The 14,882-nt window shown below is 46.3% G+C and overlaps 1 protein-coding gene across 1 annotated transcript in view; it reads right to left on the reverse strand.

Moving 5' to 3' along the window:
- LOC108536170 (cytochrome P450 2B6-like) overlaps nt 1–14,882 on the reverse strand; it is a 37,374-nt gene that overhangs the window by 6,284 nt on the left and 16,208 nt on the right. The window contains 2 exon segments of the mRNA XM_017882735.1: nt 13,483–13,624; nt 13,811–13,998. Of these exon segments, the coding sequence (XP_017738224.1) occupies nt 13,483–13,624; nt 13,811–13,998 (330 nt within the window).

Genomic DNA, 14,882 nt, shown 5'->3' on the forward strand with positions numbered 1-14,882 from the left:
AGGGCTGGAAGTGTGGGGGCCTTTCCCCACCTAGTCCCCATCCTCAGGCAGAACGCGGGCGCGGGTCCCCGCCCTGGGCGTTTTCCTGCTCCTGCCCCCGCACTCGGGGTCCCCTGCTCACCGCGCGTGCCCCGGAGGGCCTCGATGAGGAAGCCCGCCTCCTCCTGGATGCGCTCCTCGATGCCGCGCTTGCCCACCCCGAAGTCCCGCAGGGTGGCGATGGAGAAGCGCCGGAGCTGCTTGGCGCGCTCCCCGTTGCTGAACGCCACACCTGGGGAGGTGAACGTGGGGATGGAGGGAGGTCAGAGGGTGGCGGGGGCAGGAGCAGACCAGCCCCAACGGGCTCCCCAAGGGTGGAGCCCAGAGGGAATGGGGTAGGAGAGAGATGGATTCAGCAGGAGTGCCCAGGAGAGCTGCAAACTCAGAGTCAGAAAAACGAGAGAGGGAGGGAGAGAGGAAGAGAGAGAGAGAGAGAGAGAGAGAGAGAGAGAGAGAGAGAGAGAGAGACCCCGGGTAGAAAGAATAAGATAATCAGAAGAGAAGCAGAAAGGCCAGACAGACAGATATACAGAGAAACAGAGGGATACACCGACACTCCATGGAGAAAGGGAAGGAAGTGGGGAGAGAAAAGAGAGAGAGATTAAGAAAGAGGATGGGAGAGGGGAAGTGAGACATGGGGAGATCTGGGAGGAGGAAATAAAAATGGTGAAAGATTCTTAAGCTGAGCTGGAGAAGAGAGAAACATACAGACAGAAACAGAGAGGATCGGCAAGGAGGACAAACTGTTACTCAGAGATGGAGGCTGGAGATGTGGAAGTAGGAATACTGTGAAATCCTAAGACAGAGGAAGAAGTGGGAGAGGGAAGTGGAGAGAGGGGAAACACAGAGAAGCACAGAAGCTGAGAAGGACAAAAAGACAAACGAAGACAGAGGACCAGGGTTGGAAAACAGAAACCCAGGATGTCCTCAGAGATGGACAGGGAGGGGAAAGAGGAGACTCCAGAGAGGTGGAACAGGAGAGAGAACAAGGGGCAGAGAGAGGCATTGAGGAGTCAGGACAAGGACACTGGAGACAGGTGAGGGACACACAGGGAGAGGCCAGAATGAAGGGAGAAGGGGAGAAAAGACCAGACCGGGGGCTCTGTCATAGACTCCAGTGGGCAGGAGACTCAGGAAGAAGGCTGGGGACACTGAGACCATCCCCTCCCCTGGCCACCTTCCCCTCTTGGGCACCCCCTCACCATAGCCTTTGAAGAGCCAGTCGAAGGTGGCCTGCTCGCCTCGCCCGCTGAACTCCTCAGCCTGGTCCACCAGAGCCTCCTTGACAGCATCATGTCCGCAGAGCACCACGACCCGCCGGGGCCCCAGGTGAATGGTGAACACGGGGCCATAGCGCTCACTGATCTGATGGAGGTGGGTGGGAGTGGTTAGAGGGAGCAGCCCCCACTCTGAATGGGCCCAGCACCGAGATGTCAACTCCTGGGATCCGTTGCCCCTAGGTTCTCACAGTCAGGGAGCTGGACATGCAAAGACCCTGTCTTTCTTGGCTAGGACCCTGATGCTGATCCTCCAGAACTCCCTTTCATAAGACTCCAGTCCACAGTGGTCAATCCCCTGCCATAAAGCCCCAGCCAACTTGGAAGCCCCCACCCCGTGCCGCCCATCTCCCTGCCTTGGGACACCTTCATGAGGGAGTTGTACATCTGCTCTGTGTTCAGCTGCAGGTAGTTTCCAATGAAGGGCAATGGGGTGGGTCCCGGAGGCAGCTTCCCCCTGCTCTTCCTCTGCTGCAAGACAGACATCAAGACCATCACAGTCAGGCAGGCCAGCAAGGCCACCAGGAGCAGCCCTGAGGCCAGCATGGTGGCAGTGGGATGATAGATGGTGATGACTGGGGTGGTTTGCCTTTACACTGCCTGATAAAGAGGGGTGGACTTTGGCTGATTACATAATCACCTCATTTCACCTCCCCACTACACCCCCCACCATGAATCCCGCCTAGCTTGGGACACAGTCAGCAAGGGAGGAGGAGGGGGACCCCAGGGCAGTTGAACAGAGAGGGCGCCTCCAGACTAAATCTGTGGTACTTCAGGAGGGGTGCCCCAGGGCTGTGGATTTAGGAGGGGGCAACAGATAAACTGTAGAACGGAGGAGTTTGGAATATTTGCACAGGGGAGCACCTGGACTTTGGATTTTGGGTCTGAGACTGAGAATGCACCTCAAAGTTGTGGACGTGGGGGTTCCTGGGGAGAGCAACCCAAAAGTCTGTGTTTTATTGAGGTGAGACAGAAGTGTGGCTGTGCATTTGGGGGTCTTCTGGTGAGGAGGATGCAGTGTTAAGGGTCTCAGGAGGGGGGATTCCAGGCATATGGACTTGAGAGTCTTGGGGCTAGGAAGACCAGGGTGTGGGTGTAGAGTTTCTGGGAGCAGGAGTGTGTAGCAAGCCCAGCAGCTCCTCCCAGAGAGCCCAGCAGCCCAGCACTGGGCCCAGGGGCTGACTTGATTTTGCTTTGGCCCAGAGCTGCCTCTTGATGCCCAGAATCCTCACTGGAACCTCAGAGTGAGGCCAGGATGGGTGCCATAGAACCTCCACTGCACATCTCTTGTTGGGAAAGGGGTGGAAGACCAGAGCCATATTTCAGGGGAACTTTCCCCACACCTGGAGAAGAGTACCTCATGTTATCAGTTGGTAGAGGAATTGGCCAGGTCTTGAGAAATAGTGATAACAACCCCAAATAGTAGAAAATCTCAACTGTCCCAAGAGTTGCAATTTACGAAGATCTCCACTCGTTTCCAACCCAGATCCTTAGGGAAACCCACTAGATTGATTGCATCATCCCTATTAATATTTTGTTATTTATGTTTCTCATTTTCTATAAGGGTCTATGGAGGACAGAAAACAGACAGTGGGCAGGGGACACGTGTGAGTGGCTGTGAACTCCCGTCTCTTCTGCTCTGCGTCGTTAGTTCCACTTTGTGGATTTGGTTTTCTTGCTGGTGGAAAGGGACTATTTAGGAAGAGAAGATCATATTCGAGGGTGAGATCATATTTAAGGGTGATTCCTGCTTTGTCAGGGGCTACTACTATTAGCGGGCAGAGGGAACAATCGCAGAAGAGATTGGGGTAAACTCCAGTGTCAGGCACAGAGGCAGATCCTGGGGTAGGTGGGTGTGGAGAAGGGATGAGTAGCCCTCCTGTCCTTCCCTCAGGGAAATTCTTCCTTAGTAAACAGGACAGTTACCCTTTGGTGAGCACGGTCATATATGGGAAGATCAAGTCTACGTGTGTATGGTTTGGTGGAATCTTTGTAACAATGAGGTTGGTTCATCATCATCCTCATTTTGAAGATGAGCAGATCTAGACTCCATAAATCCTCTTGAGTGAGGTCACACAGGGAGTAAGTGAGGGAGCTGGGATGTGAACTCTCTCCTCGTCCGCCTTCATTGACTGGCCTAGATCACCCTGGGAGTCAAGTGTGGGCCAGACTTAGCAGGAGGTGGGTGCTGAGATTGGTATCAGCAGTGGACACAGGGATGATACTGGCGGGTTCTGATATCAGCCTCAGGTACGACCAGGGAGGGAGACTAGTCTAAAGCTCTCAAATCTTTTCCTTTGGGAAGGAGGAAAGGGAGAGAGTCTTTGGGAACCTCTTTCCCCATGCCTTCTTCAGCACAGCCAAGATTTACCCCATGGAGCTGTGAATAGGAAATTAATCCTTCATGGCCTCCTGGAGCGTGGTGCTGAGTTCGGCAGTATCTGCAGAAGGACAGGCCAGCATTAGACTCTCAGGTTATTCTGGTTGGCCCTGGAGCCCTGCACAGGACTTTGCCCACCTGTCTGTCTACCCTTGTCTTGGATCCCGTCTTTCTATCTTTCTCTTTCTCCTTTCCTGCAAGTTAATGTTCCCCTCAATCACCCTGTGTGCTCCTGCATCTTTGTATTTTGTGCCATTTTGTCCAGTGGGTTCTCCTGGATGCCTCTGTCATGTTTATCCTCATTTATACAACTGTCCGTGTGTCATTCTGGGTGCATGATTGTAGTGTCTATGTGCATGTATGTTTCAGTATGTCCATATTGATACATGAATTTATGTGTGAGGGTTTGTGTATGTTTGTGCTTGATAATGGGTATCCATTCCAACTTACGTCTACATATGCACATGTGTGTGTGTGCCTGACAGGGTGTGCCACTGTTTCTCAATGCTTGCCAATCTTTTTGTCTGTCTCTGCATACAGCATGTGTGCACACATGATTTAGGGGTGTCTATGATGTGCATTTCTGTGTAAAAAAAGATGTATACTGCATATTCATATTTGTATGTACACATTCACAATTGGGTGACTATATATAAGTATGTGGATGTTTTCATGTGTGCATTCTGGTGTCTGTATGCAGGCCTGTGGGCCATGTTGCATACATGTGAACATCTGATATTTTCCTGTGCTCATCTGTGTTTGGATTAAAGCAGTCCTAGCCCAGCTCCATGTGTCTGCTTGAAAAAAGCCCCAGAATTGTGGGAAGATTTTATGAGCATAATCTTATTTAAACTCACTGCAAGGCTGTGAGGTTGGATTTATAATCTCCATTTTACAAATGAGTTAGGTAAGGCCCCCAAGTGACTTGCTTCTGCATTTCATAGCTAATGAGGGTAGAGTCTTAGTATGGTTTTGTATGACTGTAAATTTCTTTTTCTTTCTTTCTTTCTTTCTTTCTTTCTTTCTTTCTTTCTTTCTTTCTCTTTTCTTTCTTTCTTTTTCCTTTCTTTCTTTCTTTCTTCTTTCTTTCCTTTCTCTCTCTCTTTCTCTCTCTCTCTTTCTTTTCTTTTCTTTCTTTCATTCATTCTTTCTTCTTTCTTTCCTTTTGTTCTTTCTTTTTTTCTTGTTGAGATGCAATTTTGCTCTTTTGCTCTCGTTGGTCAGGCTGGAGTGCAATGGCGCAATCTCGGCTCACTGCAACCTCTGTCTCCTGGGTTCAAGTGATTCTGCAGCCTCAGCCTCCCGAGTAACTGGGATTACAGCCACCACACCCAGCTAATTTTTGTATTTTTAGTAGAGATGGGGTTTCACCACGTTTGTCAGCCTGGTCTCAAACTCCTAACCTCAGGTGATCCGCCCACCTCGACCTCCCAAAGTGCTGGGATTACAGGTGTGAGCTACCATGCCTGGCTGTGAATGTAAATTTCATGCTGTTAATCAACACTTTGGACTGCCAGGCTCCACCTGTTTTTCTTTATGAAACATTAGAAAAACTGCTTGTAATCGCTTGTGTTTCTTCAAATACTTTCATGTAAACATGTAACAAAAGGTTTCAAAATGTTCGGAAAAAAAGTCTTTTAATAGGAGGGAGACTTGACTTTCTATAGTGTTTGTACTCTTTGGAACCTTAACCAAAGACCTCGTTGGCCAGTATCTCCCTCAGGCCATTGGCAATGAAGCAGTGGGGGAGTTGGGGTAGTAGGGGTTGTAGTCAGAGAATGAAATGTCTGTGTTTCACATTTCAGAGTGATGACAAGGATTAGGGTGGGGCTGTGGGAATGTTGGCTGAAATAGAGTGAGGAAGGTCAAAGAAGAGAAGAAAGTCAAGATTCTTTTTTTCTGAGTATTTGGACAGCTCACATCCATGGCCATGAAGTTCCTCCCTACCAGGAAAATGGCAAGACTTAGAGTCCAGAAATGGGAAAGAAGTTGGATAGATGACAGGGATGAACAACTTTTTTTTTTTGTTAGATGGAGTCTTGCTCTGTCACCCAGGCTGAGTGCAATGGCACGATCTCGGCCCACTGCAAACTCCGCTTCCTGGGTTCAAGCAATTCTCGTGCCTCAGCCTCCTGAGCAGCTGGGATTACAGGCACCCACCATCATGCCTGGTTTATTTTTGTACTTTTGTAGAGATGGTGTTTCGTCATGTTGGCCAGGCTGGTCTTGAACCCCTGACCGCAGGTGATCTGCCCGCCTCAGCCACCCAAAGTGTTGGGGTTGGGATTACAGGGATGACCACCGTGCCTGAACAACTTTTTTTTTTTTTTTTTCAAGAGGACAAAGATGTCAGCTGCCAAGTGCACTGATGAAGAGTTTCCTCTGGTAATGGTTAAGTAACTTCTATTGGAGTAAGCATCCCATGAATAAAAACTATTAACTCTAAAGAAAACATTTTTAACAACCCAATTCCCTGAAATCACTGGGGAGTGAAAAAAAAGCATTAAAATCCTTTAAAATGCAGACCACTTCTTGACTGGGAGGGCTAGGTAGATAACAATACCTAAGGGAACTAAATTTTCTTTTTAACATGCTGTGTCTCTTTAAATGTAGAAAGGTGATCAAGATGGCTGACCAGACGCGGGTAGTATGGATTCTTTGTGGAGAGAAACTCCATTTTAAACAGATTATCTAGGAGAGAGTGCTTGGATTCATCAGAGAAGAGAAGGGATTCAACAGAGAAGACATAGGAAGCTCTGGTGCTGCCTGCCCTCTCTGGTCACAAGCCCACAGCTGGCACAATTGCAAGAGTTTAATGTTGGGCTCTGTCCCCCTTTTTGCCAAGTGTGAGGTGATGCCACCCAGATGGGGGAGGGACAGGGGAGAACAAGTTCTCCTAAGCACACTTAGGACAATACCACCACACCTGCTACAGGATGCTGTGGGACTGGGGAGTAGCCCACCCAACCCATTGTATCTACCAGAAACACCAACATGGACTGCCTGGGTCCTAGTGGATTGCTCCACCACCGCTACTGCCGTCAACCTCAAGTCTATCAGAATTTCTCCCTCCTGTCGGCCTCCTCTTCATTTGACCTTATAAAATTCTAGAAGCTTCTGTAGTTAATATATAAGCCAGAAAGGAACTCCTAAGCTTGTCTGTGACGTCCCACCCAAAGTTTCACCCCAACTGACTTACTGCCCATGAGCGGTTTCCCGTCTACCCACCTCCACCCTTTCCATCCCTTCCACACTCCCCCATCTGACAACCTGGACAGACTTGAGAAAGCCCCATGGTTTATTTGCAAAGTGCTCCCCCAGGAAGGACAGAGGCCAGGGCCTAGGAGAGAGGCGGCCCTGGGAGGTGGGAATGGCCCCAGACCCAGAGTAACAAAAGGTCACTGGGAACAATGAGGAGTGAGAAGGCTGAGGGCGCCGTGGTCCTCATTCCACCCACCTTCCATTCTGCTGTCGCTCTTAAAAGACATGTTGTTCTGTTTGTTGTTTGATTTCTGTGGTTGGTGAGGGAAGGTGTGCCATGCATTTGCACTGGAGTCCCTGCTAACTCTTCAGAGGTTACAAGGAGCACAAAGCTGGAGGTGCTGCAGAGGCCAACAGGTTAGCATCTCAGGGCTGAGTCCCAGAGCCAGTTTCCCATTGGCCACAGGCTGGCTGGTGTATCCTTGTGATAAAGATATTAAACTTGCAGCACCTCCCTCAGGGAAGGGTGGTGGTCCTGCTGGTGGAATGTGTGGAGGCTGGATTGGCTGATTGATTGATTGATTGATTGATTGATTTTTGAGATGGAGTCTTGCGTTGTTGCCCAGGCTGGAGTGAAGTGGTGGGATCTTGGCTCACTTCACACTCTGCTTCCTATGTTCAAGTGATTCTCCTGTCTTAGTCTCCTGAGCAGCTGGGACTACAGGTGCGTGCCACCACACCAGGCTAATTTTTGTATTTTTTTAGTTGAGACAGAGTTTCCATATGTTAGTCAGGCTGGTAGCAAACCCCCTGACTTGAGGTGATCCACTAGCCTTGGCCTCCCAAAGTGCTGCGATTATAGGCATGAGCCACCATGTCCAGCCTGGAGGCTGGATTTAGACTGGTTCCACTTCAAGAATATTGCTAAGCTTTATCAAAATGTTGCATTGCAGCATGGGGGATTGAGAGTAGCTGGCAGGCAGAATTGGGGGCATCTTGGGCTCCTTGGGGATGAGAATTTATTCTGAGCCTCAGAAGAAAGTGGGTTATGGAGGAGATATAGTCTGATGGAGGAGGCCTAGCTCCATTTTGGGAGGGCTGTGGGGGTAGGGGATGCTGATTAGCCACTCATTCATTCATCCATTCATTCATTCCTCAGCAAATATTTTGAACACCTGTCATAGGCCACACTCTGTGTTGAGAGCACGGTGATGAGTAAGACAATGGTTTGGCCCTGCACAGAGTTGGCATTGAGGTGAGGGAGGCGTTCTCACCAACGTTCCTTCCAGAAAAATCCCTAGGGACCTGACAACAGAAGAATCACACACAAAATGGCACAGACCACCTCTTGACCTGGGGAGGTCGGGCTTTAGAGATGTTTACTTAATTCTCAGGGAATTGAAGGAACATATCAGGGAATCCAAAGCACCAGTGCAGGATCCCACAGCTCAGGGAACCTGGGCCAAGGAGGCTTTTGACAGAGGGAAGCAGTAGGAAGAGGCAGCTGGGAATGAGGATGGGGGAAGACTACAGCCGTGTGTGACTGTGGTCTACAACAGGCACGACCCTCAAAAATAGCGTTCAACGTGAAAGCAACCAGACACAAAAGATCACATATTACGCCTGTAATATCAGCACTTTGGGACGCTGAGGTGGGTGGATGACCTGAGGCCAGGAGCTCACTACCAGCCTGGCCAACATGTCCCCACTAAAAGTACAAGAAAATTATCCAGGCATGGTAGCACATGCCTGTGATCCCAGCTACTTGGGAGCTGAGGCAGGAGAATCTCTTGAACCTGGAAGGCAGAGGTTGCCGTGAACCAAAATCACACCACAGCACTCCAGCCTGGGAGACAGAGCAAAGTTTTGTTTCAAAAAAAAAAAAACAAAATCTAATATTATATGATTCTGTTTATAGGAAATATTGAGAATCAGTAAGTCCATAGGGACAAAAACCAGATTGGCAGGGGCTGAGATGAAAAGGAGAATGGGGTATGGGGAGTGACAGCTTGAGAGCTATGGGTTTTGTTGGAGGGAGATAATGAAACATTTGGAACTAGGCAAATCACCTAACATCAGGAGTTCAAGATCACCTAAAAATACAAAATGTAGCCAGGCATGGTGGAGGGCACCTGTGATCACAGCTACTCCAGAGGCTGAGGCAGGAGAATCTGTTGAACCCAGGATGTGGAGGTTGCAGTGAGCTGAGATGGCGCCACTGAACTCCAACCTGGGTGACAGAGTGAGACTCCCTCTCAGAAAAAAGAAAATGTTTGGAACTAGATGGTGGTGGCTGTAACAGCTTTGTGAATGAACCACATGCCACTATGCACACTTTAAAATGGCTAATTTTATGTTATGTGAATTTCATCTTAATTTTTAAAATCATATATGTATATGGCCGAGCACAGTGACTCACACCTGTAATCCCAGCACTTTGGGAGGCCGAGGCAGGTGAATCACTTGAGTTCAGGAGTTCGAGACCAGCCTCGCCAACATGGTGAAACCCCGTCTCTACCAAAAATATAAAAATTAGCTGAGCGTGGTAGCACACGCCCGTAATCCCAGCTACTAGGGAGGCTGAGGCAGGAGAATTGCTTGAACCCTGGGGGTGGAAGTTGCAGTGAGCCGAGATTGTGCTACTGCACTCCAGCATGGGTGACAGAGTGAGACTCTGTCTAAAATATATATATATATATAGAGGAAGATATATCATGTTAACATTAAAGAAAGCTGAAGCAGCTATATTAATTTCTAAAGAAAGCTGGAGTAGCTATATTAATTTGAGACAGAGCAGACTTCAGATCAAATGAATTTGTCAGGGATAAAGAAGGATATTACATAACGATAAAGGGATAAATTCTGCAAGAAGACATAATATCCTTAACATGTATGCATCTAACAAGAGAATGTCAAACTACATGAGGCAAAAGCTGATAGAACTACAAAGATAAACAGATGAACATACTACTATAGTTAGAGACATCAAAATTCCTCCATCTGAAACAGACAGATTCAGCAGGCAGAAAATCAGTAAGGCCATAGCTGAACTCAACACCACCATCAATCAACTAGACATCATTTATATCTATAGATACTTCATCCAACAGCTGAATACACATTCATCTCAAGCTAACATGGAATATTCACCAAGAAAGACCACACCTTGGGCCATAAAACACATGTTGACAAATTTAATATAATAAAAATCATACAATATTTGATCTCAGACCACAATGGAATTAAACTAGAAATCATAACAAAAAGGTAACTGGAAAATCCCCAAATACATGGAGACTAAACAACATATTCTTAAAAAACATATGGGTCAAAAAGGAAATAAAGAGAAATTTAAATTATTTGAAACTAAATACAAACAGGAAGCACACCTTATCAAAATTTGTGGAATGCAGCAAAAGTAATGCGTAGAAGAAAATTTATAGACCAGGAGTGGTGGTTCACACCTGCAATCCCAGCACTCCGGGAGGCCAAGGCGAGAGGATCACTCGAGTCTAGGAATACATGACCAGCCTGGGCAACATAGTGAGACCCCCCATCTCCACAAAAAATAAAAAAAGAATTAGCTGGGTGTTGTGCCATGTGCCTGCAGTCCCAGCTAAGTGGGAGGCTGAGGCAGGAGGATCACTTGAGCCCAGGGAGTTGAGGCTGCAGTGGGCTGTGTTCATGCCACTGCAGTCCAGCCTGGGTAACAGAGCAAGACCCTGTCTCAAAAAAGAAAAAAGAAAAAAATTGAAAGAAAAGAAAGAATAAAAAAAGAAAATTTACAGCACTGAACACATTTTAAAAAAGAAAGATTTAAAATAAACAAGCTAAGCTTCCATCTTAGGACACCAGCAAGAGAAGAGCAAAAATAAGCAAAAGAAAAGAGATAATAAAAATTAGAGCAGAAATCAATGAAATGAAAATAAGAAAGCAATGGAACCAAAAGCTGGTTTTTTGAAAAGAAAACTGATAAGCTTCTAGCCAAGCTAACTAAGAACAAAAGAGAAAAGATACAAATGGCTAATATCAGAAACAAGAAGGACAACACTACGGATGCCATGGACAAATAAAAGGGTCATAAGGGAATACTATGACCAACTCTATGTCCACAAATTTGGTAACCTTGGTGAAAATTTCTTGAAAAACAATTTCTTAAACTTGGCTGACACAATCAGCCAAAACTCACACAAGAAAAAACAGAAAATCTGAATAAGTCTGTATCTATTGAAGGACTTGAGTCAATGGCCTTCCAAAACAAGAATCATAGGCCCCAGTGGCGTCACTGGTGATCTCCGCCCAACATTTAAGGAAGATACTTTACCAATTCTCTACAGTCTTTTTCAGAGGACAGGAGTGGAGTAAATACTTTCTAACTCATTCTATGAGGCCAGCATTACCTTAATACCAAAACCAGACAAAGACATTATAAGAAAACTACAAACCAGTATCTCTCATAAACATAGATGCAAAAATCCTCAATAAAACATTAGCAAAATGAATCCAATGTATAAAAAGAAAAACAGACCATAACCAGGTAGGACTCATCCCAAGTGTGCAAGACTCATTCAACATTTGAACACTAGTTAACGTAATCCATCACATCAACAGGCTAAAGAAGAAAAATCACATGATCATATCAATAGATGCACAGAAAGCATTTGACAAAATCTAACACCCATTCATGATAAAAACTCTCAGTAAACTAGGAATAGAGGAGAACTNCTCAGTCTCGTTATCTTTGTTACTTATCTGTCTCTGTCCTTATTTCCCTATATCTCTGCCTCTCTTTAAAGAAAATAGCAGGCTGGTCACAGTGGCTCACGCCTGTAACCCCAGCACTTTGAGAGACTGAGGCAGGCATACCACAAGGTCAGAAGTTCAGGACCATCCTGGCTAACAGAGTGAAACCCTGTCTCCACTAAAAATACAAAAAATTAGCCAGGCGTGGTGGCAAAAGCCTGTAATCCCAGGTACTCGGGAGGCTGAGGCACGAGAATCACTTCAACCCCGGACGCAGAGGTTGCAGTGAGCTGAGATCATGACACTGCACTCCAGCCTGGGTGACAGAGTGAGACTCCATCTCAAAAAAAAAAAAAAAAAAAGATAGCAAAATTGAGAGAAGACATTGACCCTCAAGCCACCACCCCATGTGTTTCCAACTATCATTGAAGATAAAATGTGGAACGAGGTCACTGTACTGCACAAAACCTCGGGCTGGGCCAGGACCCTGGATCACTGAAGTCACTGATGAAACTCAAGACTGGGGGTTGGTTTCTGGGGCCTTTCATGGATGGTGCATGCTAAATTAAATTTGGCCTAAAGGGGCCTCCCTATATAACAAACTGTAACCTAACTCAATATGTAAACAAACTGCAATGTAACTTGAGAGTATACTCTTGGAACAAGTAACTTTGGCCAATCAGGGCAGCCAAGTTTCAGCCAGTCACAGGCTGCAAGCTCCCAGACACACTCAGATAAGGCAAAAACAGAGCTGTAACCAATCAGGCTGTTTCTGTACCTCAGTTCCTTTCCCTGTGGATAAATACTGCCTGACAACATTGCTGGGTGGAGCTCTCTGAACCTTTACTGGTTCCCTGTGCTGCCCAATTCATGAATTGTTTCTTTGCTCAAATAGACTCTGCTAAGTTTAATTTGTCTAAAACTTTTCTCTTAACCAACCAAAGAGTGGAGGATGAGAACTGGGACAAGTCAGAGCATGTCAAGACCTTCTCCACTCCCCAGTGCTAGAGCAGAAATCCAAACTTCTCCCGCAACCCTCAAGGTCCTGCTGAGCTGAGCCCTTTGTCTTATTCTCTTCTGCAGTCTACACCCAAGGCTCACCGGACTTCCTATAGCTTCTCAGTGGTACCATCACGTTTCCACCTTTGGCCTTTGCTTTGCTGTTTCCTTTGCCTGGAACACACTTTGCAATGGTTGATTGACACTCACCCATGAACATCTCAGCTTGGAAGCCAGTTCCTCTGGTAAGCTTTTCCTTACTGACCCACCACAAGATTAGCTAGTATTTCCTATTTTGTGCTCCCAAAGCTCCCTTTAGAGTACTTATGTCTAATTATAATAATAATTGCCCTTGTGAGTATGTCCTTTGTGCCAGGCGGTTCTAAGCATGTTGCAGGCATTCATTCATTTCCTGAGATGATTGTTTTACTGTTATTTGATGAATGTCCATCTTCCCTGTGTTGGACTTTAAATTTCCCCTGGGGCAGGAACCCTCGTCTCTGTGTGACTTGTTTGATGCATTATCTTCAGCCCCCAACACAGCACTGCCCTAAGGGTAGTGCTCAACAGATTTTTTTCTCTTTAAGAAAATGAACTCGCTGAGGTTTAGAGATGTTAAAATACTTGCCCAAGGTCCTGCTTTCCAAGATGTACCTTTGGGAATGTAATCTTCTTCCTCAAGCCCCCTTAGAGGGTTGTAGTGAAGATGGAATGGGATAAGGCAGGTGAAGCAATTGGAATATATTAAGTGCCCGATTGATAAGGACCTGTCATTGTTTTTCTCAAGTTGAGGATAGGACCTGCCCTCTGGTGTCTGGGAAAGAAATTGTGGGTCCAGCTTACCTAAGGAGAAGGGGATAAAAGCTTCATTCTTCTTCAATGCCCCATTGGCATCCAGAAAGTGGTCAGGATTGAAGGCGTCTGGTTTTTCAAAGTAGTGTGGGTCGTGGAGAGCAGTGCTCAGGATGAGATATACCTCCGTGTCCTGAGGGAGGATCAAAAGATCAAAAGATATTGCCATGCCCACCCTCCACACACACACCACAAAAAAACAAAAAGAAAAAACAAAAACAAGGGGACTCAATTGAGAGATATAAAAATGTTGCGTTAGGGGATTAAGAGAATCCAGGATGCCCACAGAGGAAGGATGTGGGGTTCCAGCCGGTCTTACCTTGGGGATGATGTACCCTCGGAAGCTGGTCTGTTGTGTGACAATGTGGGGCACACCCATGGGGAGAAGGTCAGCAAATCTCTGAATCTCATGGATGACTGCCTCTGTGTATGGCATTTTGGCTTGGTCATCAAGCGCTGGAGGGCGATGTGGGCCAATCACCTGTTCAATCTCCTTGTAGACTCTCTCTGCAGAGAAGAGAAAACAAATGAATCTCATTTTAAAGAGGCATTTCAGGCCGGGCATGGTGGCTCATGCCCGTAATCCCAGCATTTTGGGAGACCAAGGCGGGTGGATTGCTTGAAGTCAGGAGTTCAAGATGACCCTGGCCAACATGGCAAAACCCCATCTCTACTAAAAATACAAAAAATTAACCGGGTGTTGTGGTGCACGCCTGTAGTCCTAGCTACTGAGGAGGCTGAGGCAGCAGATTCTCTTGAACCCAGCAGTTGGAGGCTGCAGTGAGCTGAGATTGTGCCATTGCACTCCAGCCTGGGTGACAGAGCAAGACTGCATCTCAAAAGAAAAAAAATTAAAAACAAATTTTTAAATGAGACCTTTCAGCAGGGACATTACTTTCTATTCAACAATGAAAAACCTATAGTAAAGGGTTAGATCCTTGATACCCCTCAAAGCAATCAGCATGGAGTGAGGGGAGGAGAGAGGAAGCAACAAGAATTCTCACTGCTTGAAATCTAGTGAATATTATGGATCCTCTTCCCACATGCACAGGTACACACGCACACATACACACACACACCACAATTTTATATAGAACTTCAGATTAAGAACTCCAGGCTACAAACCTCTCAAAACACCCTCTCTAAGATGAGTAGGAAATAAACTAATATTTGTTGTGTGTATATTACAGGTGAGACACTATTCTTGGTCCTCAGGTATATAATAGCGTAATAGAACAATAGATGAATCCATGAACAACTGGATAGATAAATACATCAATCAATCAATCAATCAACAGATCAATTCATGGATGGGGAGATTGATGAATAAGTGAACAAACCAATAAATGGATGTAAATATTTACTTATCAATTAATAGAAGAATTGATTAC

The sequence above is a fragment of the Rhinopithecus bieti genome, unplaced genomic scaffold (assembly GCF_001698545.2).
Source record: "Rhinopithecus bieti isolate Rb0 unplaced genomic scaffold, ASM169854v2 scaffold_13621, whole genome shotgun sequence".
Lineage (NCBI taxonomy): Eukaryota > Metazoa > Chordata > Mammalia > Primates > Cercopithecidae > Rhinopithecus > Rhinopithecus bieti.